Raw genomic sequence first — 20,244 nt, forward strand, 5'->3', positions numbered from 1 at the left:
ACAACATAGTCAAAATCTGAGTGCTGAAAACTGTGAAAAGCTGATGAAAGAAATGGAAGGAGAGCCATATCATGATCATGGGTTCGAATACTCAATATAGTTAAAATTCAATTATTCCTTGAAACTGAAATTAAACTATAGATCCAACACAACTCTAACCAAAATTCCAGCATGAATTTTTGCAGATACAGACAAACATATTCTAAAATTTATAAGGAGATCTAAAAGGAACAAAGATAATCAAAGCAATTTAAAAAAATGAATAAAGTTGAAGGATTTGTGGCACTCCGTTTTAAAGCTACAGTGAGGAAGATAATGTGTGATTAACAAAAGGATAGATACATAAATCAATGGAACAAAATAGAATCTGTAAATAAATGCACATAGACATGACCAATTGTTCCTTCAACAAAGAAGAGACAGTTCAATAGTGACATGATAGTCTTTTCAACAGTGTTAGAACATATGTTCACCTGTGTGCAAAAGCATGAATTTCAACTTGAACTTCATGCGTTTTACAAAAATTAACTCAAAATGAGTCATGGGTCAAAAGTTAAAATATATAGTTATTAAAATTTTAGAAAAAAAGAAAATCCTTATGAGTTTAAGCAGTTTATAGATGTGATACCCCAAAAACAATTCTTTAAAACTTGATAAATTGAACTTAATAAGAACTTAAAATTTTTCTCTGTGGAAGGTACTGTTAAGAGAATGAAAAGATAAACTACAGACTGAAAGAAAATACTTGCAAATTACATACCAACAAAGGACTTGTATCCAAGACATACAAAAACAAATGCTCAGTCTTGTTCAGTCACTAAGTTGTATACAACTCTTTGTGACCCCATGGACTGCAGCACACCAGGTTTCCTATCCTTCACTATCTCCCAGAGTTTGCTCAAATTCATGTCCATTGAGTCAGTGATGCTACCTAACCATCTTATCCTCTGCCATCCCCTTCTCCTTTTGCCTTCAATCTTTCCCAGCATTACAGTTTTTTCCAATGAGTTAGCTCCTCAGATCAGGTGGCCAAAGTATTGGAGCTTCAGCATCAGTCCTTCCAATGAATATTCAGGTTGATACCCTTTAGGATTGACTGGTTAGATCTCCTTGCAGTTCAAGGGACTCTCAAGAGTCTTCTCTAGCATCACAATTCAAAAGCATCAATTCTTTGGTGCTCAGCCTTCTTTATGGTCCAACTCTCACACCCATATATGACTACTGGAAAAATAATAGCTTTGACATCCAGCAAAGTGATGGATGTCTCTGTTTTTTAATACGCTGTCTGGATTTGTCATAGCTTTTCTTCCAAGGAGCAAGTGTCTTTTAATTTCATGGCTTCAGTCACTGTCCACAGTGATTTTGGAGCCAAAGGAAAAAAAAAAATCTGTCACTGCTTCCACTTTTCCCCCTTCTATTTGCCATGAAGTGATGGGACTGTATGCCATGATCTTAGTTTTTTGAATGTTGAATTTTAAGTTTTAAAAGGTTTTGTATTTAAGAATATATAAAAATAAATATTCAACATTCAATAATAAAAAGAACAAACCAAACCAAAGGCAAGTAGAGAAAGGAAATAAAAAAGATTAGAGTGGAAATTAATGAAATAGAACATAGAAAAACAACATGCAAAATAAAATTATACATTACTTTGAAGATTAATAGAATTGACAATCTTTTAGCTAGAATGGCCAAGAGAAAAGACTAAAGATTGAGGGAAAAGACTTAAATTACTAAAATCTGAAATGAAAGAGGGGCATTACTCCTGGCCTTACAGAATTCTTTTAAAGGATTATAAGGGAATATTGTAAACAACTATGTACCAACAAATTAGATAACTTCAATGAAATGAACACTGAAGCTGACACAAGAAGTAACAGAAAGTTTGAATAAATCAATTACAAGTTAAGAGATCAAGTTAGTAATTGAAAAACTACCCACAAAGAAAAATTCAGGCCCATGTTGTTTCACTGATGAATTCTACCAAATATTTAAGGAAGAATCAGTACCAATTCTTCACAGACTTCCAAAAAATAGAAGAGGGCACAATATTTTCCAACTTATCCTATGAAATTAACATCACCTTGATACCAAAATCAGACAAAGACATCACAAGAAAACTACAGCCTGAAATTCCTTATGAAATGATGAAAATTTCTCAATAAAATAGGCTGAATCCAACAACATACAAAAAGCATTATACACCATGACCAAGTGGGATTTACCCCAAGAATGTAAATAAAATCCAAAAATTGATTAATATAATAATTAACAGAATAAATGATAAAACCACATGATTATCTCAATTGATGCATAAAAAGCATTTGACAAAACTCAACACCCCTTCACGATAAAAACACCCAACAAACTAGGAACAGAAGGTACTTTCTCAACCTAATTAGGACATCTAAAAATACACAGACATTTTTACAAAGGTGATATACAGATGACCAAAATGCATTTGAAAGATGCTCAATATCATTAGTCATCAAGAATATGAAAATCAAAACCACAATGACATACAACTTTCACACTCACTAGGGTGGCTAAAATTTAAAAAGAAAAACAGATAATAACAACTGTTATCAAGGATGTGGAGAAACTGAAACCCTATTGCAATGCTGGTAGGATTGTAAAATGGTGCAGTGGCTGTGGAAAACAGTTTAGCAGCTCATCAAAAAGTTAAATAAAGAGCTATGATCTAGCAATTCCACTACCAGGTATAAAATCAAGAGAAATGATAATGTATGTTCACAGAAAAACTTGTACACAAATGTTCATAACAGCATTATTCATAATAGCCACAAAGTTGAAGCAACTCTTAATTTCACGGCTGCAGTCGCCATCAGAAGTGATTTTGGAGCCTAAGAAAATAAAGTCTGTCACTGTTTCCATTGTGTTCCCATCTATTTGCCATGAAGTGACAGGACCAGATGCAGCCATGAAATTAAAAGACACTTGCTCCTTGGAAGAAAAACTATGACAAACCTAGACAGCATATCAAAAAGCAGACATATTATTTTGCTAACAAATGTCTGTGTAGTCAATGCTATGGTTTTTTCAATAGTCATGTATGGATGAGAGAGTTGGACCATAAAGAAAGCTGAACACTGAAGAACTGATGCTTTTGAACTGTGGTGTTGGAGAAGACTCTTGAGAGTCCCTTGGACTGCAAAGAGATCCAACCAGTCTGTCCTAAAGGAAATCAGTCCTGAATATATTCATTGGAAGGACTGGTGCTGAAGCTGAAATTCCAATCCTTTGGCCATCAGATGCGAAGAACTGACTAACTAGAAAAGACCCTGATGCTGGGAAAGGCTGAAGGCAGGAGAAGAAGGAGACAACAGAGGATGAGATGGTTGCCTTGCATCACCAACTCTATGGACATGAGTTTGAGCAAGCTCTGGGAGTTGGTGATGGACAGGAAGGTCTGGTGCGCTGCAGTCCATGGGGTTGCAAAGAGTCGAACACGACTGAGGGACCAAACTGAACTGGAAGCAACTCTAATGTCCATTAACAGATGAATGGATAAACAAGATGTGGTATATTCACTTGATGGAGTATTATTCAGCAATAAAAAGGAAGGACATATTTATCTCTGCTACAATGAACCTCAAAAACATTATACTAAGTGAAAGAAGCCAGACACAACAGACCACACACTGTATGATTCCATTTATGTAAATTTTCCAGAACAGACAAATTCATAGGCAGAAAGTAAATTAGTAGCTATGTAGAGTTGAAGAGTTTGGGCCAAATGGGTAGTGACTGTTAATGAGTATAGAGTTTCTTTGGGGGTTGATGAAAATATTATAAAATTGATTATGGTGATGTTTTCATAACTATGAGAATACATTAGAAACCACTGAATTGTACACTTTAAAAAGTGAGTTGTATGGTACATGGATAATTTCTCAAAAAGCTATTATTTAAAAATATACAATTGTTAGAAAACAACTCAAGTTTTAAAAAACTGGGCAAAATATCTGAACAGACAATTCAGCAAAGATATATGTGGATAAAATATAAATACATGAAAAGGTGTTTAAGGTCATTAGTCATTCAGTTCAGTTCAGTTCAGTCCCTCAGTCGTGTCCGACTCTCTGTGACCCCATGAATCACAGCACGCCAGGCCTCCCTGTCCATCACCAACTCCCGGAGCTCACTCAGACTCAAGTCCACAGAGTTGGTGATGCCATCCAGCCATCTCATCCTCGGTCGTCCCCTTCTCCTCCCGCCCCCAACCCTTCCCAGCATCAGAGTCTTTTCCAGTGAGTCAACTCGTCGCATGAGGTGGCCAAAGTATTGCAGTCTCAGCTTTAGCATCAGTCCTTCCAATGAACACCCAGGATTGATCTCCCTTAGAATGGACTGGTTGGATCTCCTTGCGGTACAAGGAACTCTCAAGAGTCTTCTCCAACACCACAGTTCAAAAGCATCAATTCTTCGGCGATCAGCTTTCTTCACAGTCCAACTCTCACATCCATACATGACCACGGGAAAAACCATAGCCTTGACTAGACGGACCTTGGTTGGCAAAGTAATGTCTCTGCTTTTTAATATATTATCAAGGTTGGTCATAACTTTCCTTCCAAGGAGTAAGTGTCTTTTAATTTCATGGCTGCAATCAGCATCCGCAGTGATTTTGGAGCCCAAAAAAATAAAGTCTGACACTGTGTCCACTGTTTTTCCATCTATTTCCCATGAAGTGATGGGACCAGATGCCATGATCTTTGTTTTCTGAATGTTGAGCTTCAAGCCAATCTTTTCACTCTCCTCTTTCACTTTGATCAAGAGGCTTTTGAGTTCCTCTTCACTTTCTGCCATAAGGGTAGTGTCATCAGCATATCTGAGATTATTGATATTTCTCCCAGCAATATTGATTCCAGCTTCTGCTTCTTCCAGCCCAGCGTTCCTCATGATGTACTCTGCATATAAGTTAAATAAGCAAGGTGACAATATACAGCCTTGACGCACTCCTTTTCCTATTTGGAACCAGTCTGTTGTTCCATGTACAGTTCTGACTATTGCTTCCTGACCTGCATACAGGTTTCTCAAGAGGCAGGTCAGGTGGTCTGGTATTCCCATCTCTTTCAGAATTCTCCACAGTTTACTGTGATTAGTCATTAGGGAAATGCAAATCAAAATCACAATAAGATACCACTGCACTACTATCAGAAAGGCTCTAAAGAAAAATGAGCCAGACAAAGCAAGAGTGATGATGCAGCAACTCTCATATGTTGTTGGTGAGAATGCGAAATGGTATCACCCCTCTGAAAATATAAAGTTAAGCATACACTTACCATATGACTTGGCAATCATACTTCCAAGTTTTACCCTGGACAAATGAAAACTTGTGATCACACTAAACACTCTTCATAATTTATAGCGGTTCCATTCATCCATTCATAATCACCAAAAATGAAAACAATCTAAAAGACTTTCAACAGTGAATGGATTAGCAAACTATGGTTCAGTTCAGTTCAGTCTCTCAGTCGTGTCTAACTCTTTGCGACCCCATGAATCACAGCACACCAGGCCTCCCTGTCCATCACCAACTCCCAGAGTTCACTCAAACTCACCTCCATCAAGGAGGAGAGTGAAAAGTTTGGCTTGAAGCTCAACATTCAGAAAACTAAGATCATGGCATCTGGTCTCATCAGTTCATGGGAAATAGATGGGGAAACAGTGGAAACAGTGTCGGACTTTATTTTTTGGGCTCCAAAATCACTGCGGATGCTGACTGCAGCCATGAAATTAAAAGACGCTTGCTCCTTGGAAGGAAAATTATGACCAATCTAGATAGTATATTAAAAAGCAGAGACATTACTTTGCCAACAAAGGTCCATCTAGTCAAGGCTATGGTTTTTCCCGTGGTCATGTACAGATGTGAGAGTTGGACTGTGAAGAAAGCTGATCGCCGAAGAATTGATGCTTTTGAACTGTGGTGTTGGAGAAGACTCTTGCGAGTCCCTTGGCCTGCGAGGAGATCCAACCAGTCCATTCTAAAGGAGATCAGTCTTGGGTGTTCATTGGAAGGACTGATCCTAAAGCTGAAGCTCCAATACTTTGGCCACCTCACGCGAAGAGTTGACTCACTGGAAAAGTAAACCGTGGTACACCCATTTAATTGGATACTATGCATCGGAGAAGGCAATGGCAAGCCACTCCAGTACTCTTGCCTAGAAAGTCCCATGGATGGAGGAGCCTGGGGGGCTGCAGTCCGTGGGGTCGCTAAGGGTTGGACACGACTGAGCGACTTCACTTTCACTTTTCACTTTCACACATTGGAGAAGGAAATGGCAACCCACTCCAGTGTTCTTGCCTGGAGAATCCCAGGGAAGGGGGAGCCTGGTGGGCTTCCGTCTATGGGGTCACACAGAGTCAGACACGACTGAAGTGACTTAGCAGCAGCATGCAGCAATAAATATGAATAAACTACTGACATATGCAACAACTTGGTTGAACCTTAAAGGCATTATGGTGAGTGAAAGAACCAATCTGAAGAGGCCACATACCATATGATTCCATCTATATAACACTCTGGAAAAGAAGGAACTGTAAAGGCAGAGAACAGTGGGTGCCGAGGGCTAGAGGTTGAGGAAAAGTTTTGATCATAAAGGAGCAGCATAGGCAGTTTTCTGGGGTGATGGAGCTGTTCTGAATCCTGACTGTGATGGTGCTTATGTATATCTATTTGTGCATTCCACCACTTTGCAATGTACCACAGAACAGTCAAATATAAAAACTAATAAAAATAAAAACTTTTAAAAGTAAAAGAAAGAAATATATGAATGTATTATACACATGTGTGTATCTATCTGTATACACACAGTCACTGCAAGGTTTGTTTAGGACTTTGACCACCAACAATTTTTTTGAGATAAGTAATATTTTCTCTCTGACATTTTTCAGAATTTCTGGGCTCTGGTGATAATTTAAAAAGCTGACCAACTTGTCAGTATTATTGTTTTAAACTCTCTAAAAATCATGTGCCCACTTACTGCCTACTCTGGAGAAAAGGTTCTCACACCCCAACTCTGGTGTGCCACTTGCTTCTGTGATTCTGAACTTAAAGCCCTTACACATAGAGAAACTGTTTCTGGAAGCTGGAAATAAGTGAACTAAATGGTCCAAGGGATATAAATGGGACTCTGACAGGATCTGCTATAGATGACCAAATCCTGGTTCAAACAATCAGTAAGTTATATGTTATATGTGTGTGCATGCATGCTCAGTCAATGTCTGACTCTTTGTAACCCTATGGACCTAGCCCACCAGGCCGTTCTGTCCATGGGGTTTCTCCAGGCAAAAATAGTAGAGTGGGTCACCATGCCTTCTTCCAGGGGATCTTCCTGATACAGGGATCCAATCCATGTCTCTTACGCTTTCTGCATTGGCAGGCGGGTTCTTTACCACTAGTGCCACTCTTTACCACTTAAACAAACAAATACGTCTATCCCCAATGGGGGCAATTTGGTAAATCTTAATACATATTGATTATTAGATAATATAAAGGAATTATTTTTATTATTGATAGTGTATTAACAATACTGAGGTTCTGTAAGAAAATGTCTCATGCTTTAGAAATGCACACTGTTCACAATGGAACTTTACAATGTCAGTAATTTATTTTTAAATATTTCAAAAAAAAATTAGACCAAACAAATATGGCAAATGTTAGTAATTAGTAAAGTTCTGTGATGAATATGTAAAGATTTATCATATTCTTCTCTCAACTTTCTTTAATGCTTGAAATCTTTCATAATAAAAGGTTTTCAATATAAAAGTGCACCAGAAAATCCCTGAAAAGAGTCTCTTAGTCCCTGAGCCAATGAACCCTCTTTGCAATTAGACCCCACAGTCCAATCGTGGTATATCCTGAGATGAGTTTGAATCAGAGAAAGTTTAGAGTATTTCAGTGTCCTGTGGAAATGAAAATGGAAAAGCAAGTAGCATGTTTTATATAGCTGCTACCCTAAAATGTTAAAACAAAAACTAGTAGGGCTAAAATGGACATTCAACTGTACTGAAAGCTTGGTTTTCCAGAGGCCCTATATCCTGCAGAAGCCTTGGTAACTGAGGACTGGTTTCAAGGAGGACGTCAATTATCTCTTTTTAAGTTAGTGTGACTTGGGTGTCAGTCACTTGCAATAGTAGAGTCTTGTTACATTCCTTGATCTGTAAGGCTAGATTGTAAAGGGCCATATAGCTTTCACTTTGTTCACTGAAATACCTGCTCTTGGAACCCTGAGTCAAAATGTAAGAAGTCTGATACCCTGAGGCCACCATGACAAAGGGCTGTAGGTAGGTGCTCCAATCAATGGTCCAGCTGAGCCCAGCATTCCTGCCATCCATGCAAAGGCACCAGACATGTGACTGAAGCTGTTACCCTCCAGATCAACACATCGACCATCTGAATACCACTAAGATCTCCATCAGCACTGTATGGAACAGTTTTTAGAATGACCCAGCCATGTGATTAGTCGCTCAGTCACGTCTAACTCTTTGCAACACTTTGGACTGTAGCCTGTCAGGCTCCTCTGTCCATGGGATTTCCCAGGCAAGAATACTGGAGTAGGTTGCCATTTCCTTCTCCAGTGAATCTTCCCGACCCAGGGATCGAACTAATGACTCCAGAGTCTTCTGCATTGCAGGTAGAGTCTCTACCCGCTGAGTCATCAGGGAAGCCCAATAAAATAAAATAAAAGACACTGCATATTTTTACTGGAGGCCACGGAAGAACTCCAAGCTGAGATGTGCTGTGCTGTGCTTAGTCGTTCAGTCATGTCTGACTCTTTGCCACCCCATGGACTGTAGCTCACCAGGCTCCTCTGTCCATGGGGGTACTCCAGGCAAGAATACTGGAGTGGGTTGCCATGCCCTCCTCCAGGGGATCTTCCCAATCCAGGGAGTGGATCCAGGTCTCCTGCACTGCAGGCAGATTCTTTACTCTCTGAGCCAACAGGGAAGCCCATGCCCTGTCCAAATTCCTGACCCACAAAATTATGAGGTAATAAAATAATTATTGTTTTAAGTCACTAAATTTTGGGGCATTTGCTATGCAGCAATAATTAACAGAAGCAGGAAACCAGAAGGTGTGACCAATGTTGTGCAATAGCAGATGCAATTTTTAATGAAGCCTGAAACTTTAGGACAAAGAAGCCACTTGACTATGTGCACAAAATGCAAGGCCTTGGAAAGAACATGTACAGGTAAGGAGTCTCTAAGTTTTAAGCTCCATTGTGTCACAATAGATCCAGGAATGACTGCCCAGGGTCCTGTCCCAGGACAATGACCTTTAAAGGGTGCAAAGTTTTAAGAGAATAATTTTAATATGCCGGCCTTCTTGGGATGAACAAAAATGGTGAGAGGCAGAACTCCAATGTCTGGGATCTTGACACCCTTCCCTGGTCCATGGCCTCTACTAAGAGAGTCCTGTGTCCTATGGGGTGGGGGGAGAGATAGTGCTGACCCATTCATTCTCCCAAGGCCCTGCTGCCACTCAAATGTTGACTCTACCATTTTGGTTTCCATTCCTAGAGGCCCTTTAAGTCCTTCCAAGTCTGTATTTTGAATATTGAAAAAATGTTCCTCACCCTCCAACCTTGCCTCTGTTTCAGGAGCCCACATTCCAAGTATCATCCTCAATGAGTTACCCAGCCCAGACATCTGCAAATCAGCCATGAGCTTTCCTCCCAGCTTACTCCCCACACTGGATCACCAGTGGAGAGTCTGGCTCCCAACAGTGCTTGCAGTCAACCTTTTCTCTCCCTGTTCCTGCTCCCACTGGTCATTTTTGGTGCTGCCATCTCTCACAGCTCCTCCTCAGAGGTGTTCAGCCTCCCTCCTAACAATCTATCCAATCCAGAATCTTCCCAACAAAGGTTGAATCTTCCCAACGCAGGGATGGAACACAGGTCTCCTGCATTACAGGTGGATTCTTTACTGTTTGAGCCACCAGGGAAGCCCTAGGCTATCCAATACAAATGCAAATCTCACCAGGCTCTGCTATCAGTGTCTGCCAGTACCCACACTCTGAAAGCCAGACCCCTTAGACTGGAGTTCAAGGATCTCCATGACCTAACCTCTAACCTCTAATTACAGCCTGCCCCCAACTTCTTCCTCTCCACCTGCTCCTTTAGAGGGACACTTAAGTCCCTCACCAATTTCCTTCCATGAATTGCAGTGCTGCCCCTCATCAAGCTCTTTGGAACCCAGTTGCAGCCTTCCCCCGTCTCAGAAGCATCTCCAGAACCCACACTTTCCAACCTGATGACCTTTCTCTGTGGCCCCTTGCCCTGGGCAGGGTGTCTCCCATAACTTGTGACACTTTAGAGAATTTATAAGCTGAATTTGCCCAAGTCACCCGATCCCTCTGAGCCATTTCCTCCTCTGTGAATTGGGACAACGTCCACACCAAAGAATCTGAGAATTGCAATAACGGAAGCCTAGTGCGTAGGCACTGAGTAGTGACTACTGACTGAGCTAAGGGCTTTTTGCACAGTATCTCATTTAATCCTCACAGCACTCAAAGTGGCATAGGCTACCACAGCCCTATTTAACTGAGAAGGAAACTAAGGTGAAGCACCTTGCCTAGCTTGCCTTTCATTGGTAGACCTCCCTGACCCCCCTGGCAGACCTCCTTGGCACTGGTCAGCACATCCTCCTTGCCTGCTTAGTCGTTTCCTGACTTAACTCCCAACACAGTTTTCATTGGGCAGGGATGGCACCTGTCTTGCACTGGGTTTGGCATTCAGTAAGCACTGAGTAAATACTTGCTGACTTCAGTGATCTGTGAATGAATACACCTGGCAGAGGACAGAGCCTGGATCCCAGCTCTTGGCTCTTCCTCACCTGCCCCACCCCAGGAGGGTCCTGTGCAGGTAATATGCTTAGTACAGGTTCTGGCACACAGCAGACACTCAGTAGCATGCTGCTGCTGCTGTTGGGCTCAAAGGGGAGATAATTTTTAAAGACTAGTATTTCAGTGGTGTCTCCCGTAAGGCAGTCCAGCCCAGGGTCGGCTCCAGCAGGCTTGGGGGAAAGGGAGTTGGAAATAAACAGCCAGTACAGATCAAGGGAACTCCTGTCCCATCTTCCCCTCCCGGGAGAAAAGAAGTTATGCTCCCATCTTTGTCCTATCAGGGGAGACAGCACCGCCCAACTCGAGAACCCCAAGCTCTTCCCCCGTGCGGATCCCAGCGACCTCAGGCCCCAGCCCCCTCCAGCCCACCGAGGAAGCTCCCTGAACCCGGGGTGCCTCCTCATCCACCCCTGCCACTCCCACCGGTGCAACTAGTAACCTGGCTTGAGCTTCCTGGGCTCCCGATTCCCGCTCCTCGAAGATGTCCGACCCTGAACGGGTCACTGTCTGAGCCTTCCTGACTGCTCAGTGGGCGGTGGAGTCTGGAGCGCCAGAGATGTAGGCCTCCGCCTGGCGCCGAAGCTGTGACTGACTGCCCTGGGTTTCCATCGCACCAGCGAGAAGAGGAACCTTGGAACCCCACTACCCCACCCCCTCTAACTTCCACCGCCTAAGAACTGTTCTGAGCTCTATGAAAGATGACGTTCGAACCTAACGGAGGCCCCGCGGCCTCTCCGGGCGCTGGGAGCGAGTCGTTTCTCCTTCCTGGGCCGCGTGTGTACACAGGATCGCGATTTCCGCAGAGCCCCCACCGTCGGTGAGCCGAGACCGCTTCAAGAGAGGCGAAGGAGGAATAGGCCCAGTGGGAACTTGGAAAGGAAAAGAGACCCAAGGTCCCCGATGGGTGGACAAGTCCCTGAACCACTCTGGATCTCAGTTTCCTGATGATTTGCCTGTAAGGATGAACTAAAATAAAGACCTTGGAATCTATGAAGCTCTAGGTATTTTAGAGAGTGGATAACACGGGCCCATAGGCAGCCTCCCTAGGCCTGGCTTGAGGACCATCAGGAACCATAAACTTCAGAGCACCCAGTATAGATCCCTCCTGAAACCAGGAGATCAAGGCCGATCTTAAGTTCACCTCGAGTGGGGATGAGGGCAAATGCTGAGGAGGGGGTGGCTGGAACCCGGAATGAGAGAGACCGCGAGGTATCTGAAAACCTGGAGTGGAGGCAGGAGAGCGCAGCCTTGAAGCACAAGCAAGTTCACACTTCTAGAAGCTCCGCTCACTTTCTCCCGCCTTCCTCTCTACTTCCTAGGTGACTTTCCTCTTTCTTTTCTTTTTCCCCTCTCTCTCCTTTCCTTATCTTCATTGCCTGTCTCGAGCCATCTCCCTCTTGCCCCATCTTTCTTCTCTCGCTCCTTCTCACCGCCCCCCACTTCCAGCTCTCCCTCACCCTCACTTTATAACCAAACAGCCAAACCCCTTTCCAATTAAAGTGGAATTAGGCAACTCAATCAAATTAGTTCCCTATTAAAGCCCTTCTTTATTAAACCGTTTTCTTGTCCTGCTATTAAGTTTCACCGCCTGGCGGAACTCGAGTCGGCCCCAGAAGTTTACCTTGGGAAGTCGCCGGCCCAGCCTAGGGGAGGGGGCGCGCCCGGTTTCTCGGAGAGGGGGAGTCACCCAGCTGGGAGCTGGAGGGACGCGGGAGGCCGGAGGAGGGGGTCGGCCCGGAGCCGCTAATTTCCTCCGCTCTGCTAAAGCAAGGAAGGAAAAAGGGGTACGGAGTGAGGACTGAGGTCGGGCTGGAAAGCGCGTCCTTACTGCCGCTCTCAGATTACACTGCCTAGGGCGAAGGCAGCAACCGCCACCCCACCACCCAAAAGAACTCCCAGGCCTCTGGCGGAGCACGGTCTTAGCCTTCCCGCCCCAGTCGCCTGGTTGTGCCTCGGCTGCGGTTCGTTTCAAAACCCAGCAGGGAGGCTCGCGGTGGGCGCCCAGAGGAGAACAGGAGCCGGGCCGCCAGGCTCGCAGGATCCCAGGGACAGAAAACACTGGCCAGGCGACCCCGCCACCCGTCCGAGCGGGAGCTGGAGGGACACCAGGCCCCACGCGAGCAGCGGGCGCCACTCCTCCTGGAGCGCCGAGCGCACGCCTCTCCCAGGCGCGGCTGGAAGTGTCCTCGACCAGCACCCCCGAGGGTCGTAGTACCCGCCGGACCTCGGCCAAGCTTCTCCCGGGCACCGCGGCTCCCGTGAGAAATTAAGATTTTTCAACCCGGCCTCCCGAGAAGCGGGACGGGATTCGGTATTGTTTTCTTAGAAAATAACATTTATTTCTAGCTCATGTCTATGCAAAGGAAAGCACAAAGTGAGCCATTCTCTGCAGCAGCTTTTCCCGCTGCCGGCCCTTCGGCCGAGGTGTTCGGCGAGTCCGGGGAGGCGGGGATGGGCTCCAGCGGGCGGCTCTGGCTCAGTCACACGTCACTCCGTTCCTGCTTTCGTGCGCACCTTGACCGTTCCTTAGGGAGAGACCGGCCGCAGGCAAGAGGGGCGGGTGGGCAGGATTCGTCTCGAGTTTACGATATATTTTATCTATAAAACCTGATAAGTACAAAGCGCGCATAGTCTAATTTTTTCCGTTTTGTCCTTTTTTTTCCTGCTTTTGAATATTTTTCACGTTAATACCGAGGTCACCTACAGATTACAATTAATAACTTAGAATTCCATTTATAACATTATACACTGGCTTGTATATATATGTATAGTTTATATATAGATTTATACATATATAAAAACTCACACTGCACCAAGGAAACCCATGCTTATCGGCATAAGCAACAAAGAGAGCGACAAATACCGCAACGAGGAAAGTGCACCTTAGAATTTGTTTCCGTTTTTTTTTTTTACAATTGATAGCGATATATATGTGTGTCCCAAAGACTCGACTCAGTGCCAAGAGATTTATACATCCTAAATTTATATTTGTTAGAGATAATATTTAAACTTTTTTAAGGAAAGGGGAGACACATAAGACAGGCTATCCTGCCATCCATTTGCGAGCGCGGGCAGGTGGGACGAACATAGAGACAGGAGAGGCAGGAGCTGGCGCGGCGGCTGCAGCCTCTGAATTCTCAAGAATTCCTGGCCTTTCGAAGGGCTGGGGAGACTTGATGAGGGGGTCGGGATCGAGGGTATGGGCGGCGCATCCCCTCGGAGAACATTTGCACCGAAGCTGCTCCTCTCTGCTCGGTTCTCCCCATCCACTGTCCAAAACAAAACTGAAAACTACCACGGAGCAAGAGGACCCCAGCCGGGGCGCAGAGAGCGCACCAGGTGAGGACTGGCCGGCGGCCCGCGGGGACCAGGCTGTTTGGGGGCCGACAGGCTCGGGGCCGCTCGCCCTACTGCTTCTCAGGGGCGCCGTTGACCATGGGCCCGTACAGGCCGCCGCCGTAGGTCGGCTCCTTATGCACAGCAGCGGCGGCGGCCGAGCGGTCGCGCATGAGATCGCTGAAGGCGTAGTCCATGGGCGGGCGGAAGCCGAGGGTGGGCACCAGGCCAGCGGTGGAGTAGGGAGCCATGAAGGCCAGGCCGCGGCTGTGCGCCGCCGCCGCCGAGTAGGCCAGGCGCAGGGGGCTGAGGCCGAGCGGCGCGCCCAGCGGGTAGGCGCCGGCGTCGGCGCCGAAGTGACTGGCATTGGGCTGCAGTGGCGAGAAGGCCGAGCGGCTGCTCAGCGAGCCCAGAGCCCCGGGCGCCATGGCGCCGGCCAGCAAAGGTCTGTGGTGAGGAGGTGCGGCGGGGCCCGCCTGCAGCGGCGCGGGGAGCCCCGGGCCCCCGGCGGCCGCGGCGTCCACGCGGCCAGGCCACGCGTCGTCCGCGGCGCCTACGGCCCCCACTGCGGCCTTGTCTGGGGGCACGGTGGGGCCGAGGCCGGCGGCCAGGCCCCCACGGTGGTGGTTGAGCACCTGCTCGATGGCCTGCACCACGTCGCCGCCGCAGCCCTGCAACACCAGCTCCAAGACGCCCCGCCTGTGGCCCGGGAAGACGCGCGTCAAGATGTCCAACGGCGTCCGCTGCCGTGGACCCGGGCCCCCGCCCAACCCTGGCGCAGGCGAGGCCTCTGCCTCTTCTTTGTCGGCCTCGGAACCGGATTCTGAACCCAAAGGGCTGGCAGATCCCGGGCTGTCCTCCTCGCCGCCACCTCCGGGGCCAGCACTGCCTGGGCAGCTGCCACCTGCCTCCTTGGAGGCCCGGGCCAGGGGTGACCCCGAAAAGGACTCGCCGTCGCCGTTCTCCGAGCCCGAGCCTGGCCGCACCTCTGGGGATGATGTCCCAGGACCCGAGTCCGCGCCGTCGGGTGATAAGGGCTTTCCCGGCTGCGGCTGCGGGCTGCCTGGGCGGCCTGCCTGAAGCAGCGTCTTGGGGAACAAGTCAAACTTCTGTAACTTGGCCTCTAGGAGGGGAGAAAGGGTTATGTAAGGAGGGGTTAGCACGCAAATGACCGCACCCTGTGGCACCTGAGCCCTTCGGATTCCAGCTTCCTTTCCCTCTGAGCCCCACAACCCTCATTCACTGGGCTCCAAAGCCTGTCTTTTTGCTCCAGCATTCCTTCCCCCTCTGAACTCCTATAGCCTTAGCTTTCTTTCCAGGCTGTCACAGCACACTCTTTCTGTACCCAGAACCCCAATATGCCCTGTAAACTCAATGTCCAGTGACCCTCTTCCTACGACTGTGCCTAACACCTTCACTCTTGCTAGTCTGGCTCGGCTCTGGGAAGCGGCCTGACCCAGAGTTCAGAAAGCAGCCAGCACAACTCGCGCCTGTCCCACCACGCTGCACAGAAGGCCTCACTCTATCCCTGTGATTCCAGGAGCCAACCCAGCTCCGGGTGTTCTCTGGCCCTGGGCAGCACAGCCTGTAAGGGAAGGTACTTCGGGCGTTTATAAGATTCCAAGCCTCTCTACAGGCAAAAGTAGAGCCCTCTGTTTTAATCCATCCTTTCCAAAATCAAGAGTTTAAGAAGTTCTTCCCTCCCAAGCTGGAAGCTGAGACACCGCCCCCTCCCCATCCCTGGCCTAATTCCCAGCCCTACCAAAACAGCCTAAGGAGTCTCAAAAAGAGAGGACTGGACAGGGGGTAGAGGGGGAAGAGGAAAGGGGATTGAGAGAAGGCAGAGAGTGCATACTCTGAGAAAAGAGAGCCGAGTGGGGAAAGAAGCTGGAAAAAAGGAGCAGGGGGTTGATCAGGGAACACTGGGAACAGAAGAAAAGGAAATCTCGCCCGGGGGGGCTGACTGAGGGGTTTAAAAGGAATTCCGTGTCTTCAATACCTAGAGAAAACGAAGCGGGGCGGGGGAGATTTGGAGACAGTGGAATTTCTGAAGAGAGTTGGCAAGGAGCGGGGCGAGGGCGAGGGCGGGGGTGGGGGGGTTGGGGTGGGGTGGGTAATCTGCGGCGTGTGGAGAAGCGCAGAAAGAAGGAAAAGATAAAACGCGTGGGTTTTCGCGCTGGGGAGATGACCCAGTGAACTAACCAAGGAAGCTGGGACATCCCTGCGTTGGGGTAGAGGCGATAAGATTAAAACCTTTACTTTGGGGCCTGCGGTGGAAGAAAGGAATAAAGTGCAAATGCTTCAGAAAGGGGAGAAAGGAGAGTTTTGTGTGTTCATGCCCCAAATTAGGAGCTGGGTGCGCGGCCAACTCCAGCAGTTGGGGCATTTGGAGAACGGGATTCTACTCTTTCAGTACCGAGATTAAGTCCCTAAGGCCTCGCATCCCTGGACCCGTCCCTGATCCCCTCTCCTCACCTGAGCTCCCCGCGCCCGCGGCGCCGCCCCCGGTCCCCGCGGGCGCTCCTGCTCCCGGCCCCCCGCCGTCGGCTGCGCACACAGAGCCAAAGACCTCGTAGGCAGGTCGTGGCGGGATGATGCCATTGGCGGCGGCCAGCGCCAAGCCCTCGGCGGTGCCGTAGAGCAGCTGTAACTCGCGCGCCTCGTTCTCTTCCTGCGCCTGTTGCCTGCGCAGCGCCACCTGCGCCGCCATGACGCGCTGGCGCTCGGCGATGAGCGTGCACTTGGCGCACAGGCAGTCCTTCCAGCGGCAGTAGCGCTTGTGGCCCTTGAGCGCAGACACCACGCCGTGGTTGCGGCAGCGCGCGCACTTGGGCGTCCGCGGGTACTTCTCCGCAGCCCGCAACAGCAGCGGCGGCGCCCGTAGCAAGCCGCCCGCCACGCTCACCGGTAGCGAAGCGGCCGCCGCCGCCGCCGCTGCCACCGACGCCACCGAAGCCACGGGCGGCCCCGTCGCTGTCGCCGCCGCCGTCGCCGCGCCGGGTACGCTGGGCAGCTCAGAGCGCAGCTCCATGGCAGGACCTGGCGTGGAAGACCGTGGGAAGAGAGGAGAAACTTGCGGTGAGGAGCGCATGGTGCACTAAGCTAAAGCGAACCCTTGAGAAATCCAGGTTTAGAGAGGGGGCATTTAGGCAGAGGACAGTTTGGCTAGCGATTACCAAATTGCTGGGAGGAGTTGCTTTGGAGCCTCCTTGTAAATGCCCAGCTCCTTCACCCCACTTTATAACTCATTTATGCCCTGTGTGTAGATTTCATTTGAATCAGTGGTTCCGCTGGGGAAAAAAGTTTGAAAGTCACTGGTTCAGATGAGTGTAATGTGGGTTCTTAAAAAAAAAAATCCAAACTTTAGCTTAACTGAGGTTAGTCGGGTAGAGAAGGTTTGTTTGATGGGACTCAGCTTAGAGAGAAAAATTTGACCCAACAATTAGACTGGTGCCAAGACCAAAACAGGAAAATCTGGAGCGAAACGTTCGGTTTTGTAGAAGGGTAACGAGGAGGGAGGCACTAAGGAATGGAGATCAGCTGGTGGGGCTGGAACAGTTTTCGCTGGTGAGAGGTGAATAAGAGAGAAAAAAAAAATCAAGAAAAAAAAAAAGCTCTAGGAAGTGGAGTGAAGGCGAGGAAACAAACTCAGGGGCAAAGTTAGGCCCAGGGGCCCAGGGACCCGTGGGAATGTGGGGGCTCCAAATTCCAAGGTACCAGCCTCCAGGGAGTAAGAGAAAATGGTTGTGGAGCTGAGTTTAGGAAGCCTGAGGATGAGGATTAAATAGAAAATTCAGAGCAAGAAACTTCTTTTCAATAGGCAAACCCACCCCGAAGATTAGCATGAGAAGCGAGAAAAACAGCCAGAAACAGGTGATATTGGGGTCTGGGACCGAGGGTCCACGCGGAGGAGAGGTGTGTGCATGAAAAATAGAACCCTCAGGCATAGGCTGGGCTGGGGATCGAGTGAAAACTACAAGTTTTTAGCCTTGAAATCTGGAGTAGTCGGGGAGGAAAAAGTATCTTGCAGAAGTTAGGCATTGCAGAAGAGAGAGCCTTTTCGCTGAGCCACTCACCCCGCCTTCCCCTCCCCTCCTGGTTTAGGGATCCAGTCGTCAGACACGCCCTCCCCATCCAGGGGCCCCGCGGGACCCTGCTCCGGAGCAGATTTCCCAAGTTCTGGTCTCGGAGTTGGATTGGTGGGACTTGAACGGCCCAAGCTGGCAGGACCGAGGCGTTGGGAGTCGCCTCTGGAACTGGGTCTCGGAGAACACAGAAGTCCCACCCCTGCGCCTTGGCCTCTGAAGGCCCAAGAAGGCCCAACTCTTAAGCTTCCGCCGCGGCCTCCTCTGGGTCTCGGGTTCCCGGCCTGAGCCCGGGACCGGATCCTGGTGTCTCCGCGCAAAAATTCTGGACCCCGTTCCAGTGAGCGCTGCCTCTTGCCTCAGGCCCCTCAAGCCGCGCAGTCCCTAAAGCCAGAGTGGCCCGGGCTTCGTCAACAGGGGCGTAAGGCCGGGCCGCGTACCCCCGCCCTCCCTGAGGCCCTCAACTACCTGGCTTGGGCTCGGGGATCCTCCTCCGCGGGCGCTGCGCGCGCCTCCCAGCTCCGCCCGCGACGCTGGCGCTCTCGGCCTCTTCCCCTTGCCCCCGGCCCCTGATCTGACCACGTCACCCTCCTTCAGTCACCATGTCCGAACTTCCGGACCCCCTCTGAACGCTGCGCAGTTCAACCCTTCCGTCGGAAATCGGAGCCGGGGGACCGTTTAGGGATCGACTGGCTGGAACCCGCGACCCGGCCCTCGCCGCGTCCCTTCGCGGAGCGCGCCGGACACTGCGCACAGCCGGGCCCCAGTTGCCCGGCGCTGCCAGACTCTCAATGAGCCGCTCGCCCGCTCTATTGTTGCTCCTTAGGGCTCCATTAGACAGAATTGGACAACAATGTGGCGCCTGCCATTGGCCAGGGGAGGCAGACGGCGCTCTGATTGGCCGGGCCCGCGTCCGGGGAGCCCCGCATTCTACAGTGTCCGAAAGATTCGAAACTCCAAAAGCTTCTCTGAGCGCCTCGGGGAGGGGAGGGGGCGCGCCAGGGAAGGAGTGGAAAAAAGTGGGCAAGGAGGAGCGTTGAAAATACCGTGACGAGTAGTTTCCGTGTGCCCTAGAGCGTGTGAATTGCGCCTAATTACCGTGTCCGGTGCGCCTCTACGTAGACGTGTGTAACCCTTCGGTTTCTGGGGCGCCGGCTCTGCTGCGCCGCTCTCACTGGCTAGGGGCGCTTGGCAAGGCCGACATTCCCAAGTAGCCCTGGCGGCCGGGGGCGGGATGGGGGCAGGTGACAATTCAATCACCGCGGCCGGGGTGGGGGTGGAATGGGAGCACGGGAGTGGAGAAGGGAGGGTGCTCATGGCATAAATGCCAGGACGATTTTTCCTGCCTTTATCCCACTCTGTTTCGGCTTGCTCCCAAGTCCGACGCGTTTGGGGTAATTGAGACAATTTTTCCCCCTTTGCCGCCTTTAAAACTCAGCTCCTTTATTTTGAAAGTCCTGATACGATAGGCATCACGGAGGGTAAGTGTGACTTGACGATTTTCGTTTTTAGAAAGGAGCTGGGAGCGGAGAAATGAGACTGCGCTTCCTGTCGGCGCCCGCCGGGGCAGTGCGCTCTGCGCCTTTAGCCCCCCTACCCCGTCCTTCTGCCCCATCTTGCGCTTTCTCGTCCTCACTTTTGCAGCATCCAGATACCTTTTCCGTGGTGCTGGGGTTATTTTCATCGTTGTTTTAAGTTAACAAGCAATTTTATTTTCTTTTTTAAACGAAAGTAAAAAGTGGCCTCTCCGACTCCCCAGATCCCCTTCAACGCAGGACGCACATCAGTCTGTCTGTCCTTCCTGTCTGGAGACAAGGTCGCCGCGGGCCCCCAGAGTAGTTTTAACTTTGGTCACACTCTCGCGTCCTGACGTCATGGCTCTGAGGAACAGCTCGGTGCGCTGAGGTAACAGGTTTCGGATTTTGTTTCCCTTTTGAATGGGGCAACATCTGGAAT

At 48.9% G+C, this 20,244-nt stretch overlaps 1 protein-coding gene across 2 annotated transcripts; it reads right to left on the bottom strand.

The window, feature by feature from the left end:
- Positions 1-13,219: 13,219 nt before the first annotated feature.
- DMRTA2 (DMRT like family A2) lies at positions 13,220-19,134 on the bottom strand. 2 transcript variants are annotated; one of them, XM_055402606.2, is made up of 3 exons: positions 18,757-19,134; positions 16,679-17,242; positions 13,220-15,326 (listed from the first exon to the last, which is right to left on the bottom strand). In XM_055402606.2, the coding sequence occupies exons 2-3, from the start codon at positions 17,232-17,234 to the stop codon at positions 14,275-14,277; spliced, it is 1,608 nt and encodes a 535-aa protein (XP_055258581.2). In that variant the 5' UTR covers positions 17,235-17,242; positions 18,757-19,134; the 3' UTR covers positions 13,220-14,274. The 2 variants fall into 2 exon arrangements, with proteins under 2 accessions (XP_055258581.2, XP_055258578.2); XM_055402603.2 differs by lacking the exon at positions 18,757-19,134 and having other exon boundaries at positions 16,679-17,294.
- Between the last annotated feature and the right edge of the window lie 1,110 nt (positions 19,135-20,244).

Source organism: Moschus berezovskii, chromosome 4, assembly GCF_049115385.1.
Source record: "Moschus berezovskii isolate FMDL1 chromosome 4, NW_MosBer_1.0, whole genome shotgun sequence".
Taxonomy (NCBI): domain Eukaryota; kingdom Metazoa; phylum Chordata; class Mammalia; order Artiodactyla; family Moschidae; genus Moschus; species Moschus berezovskii.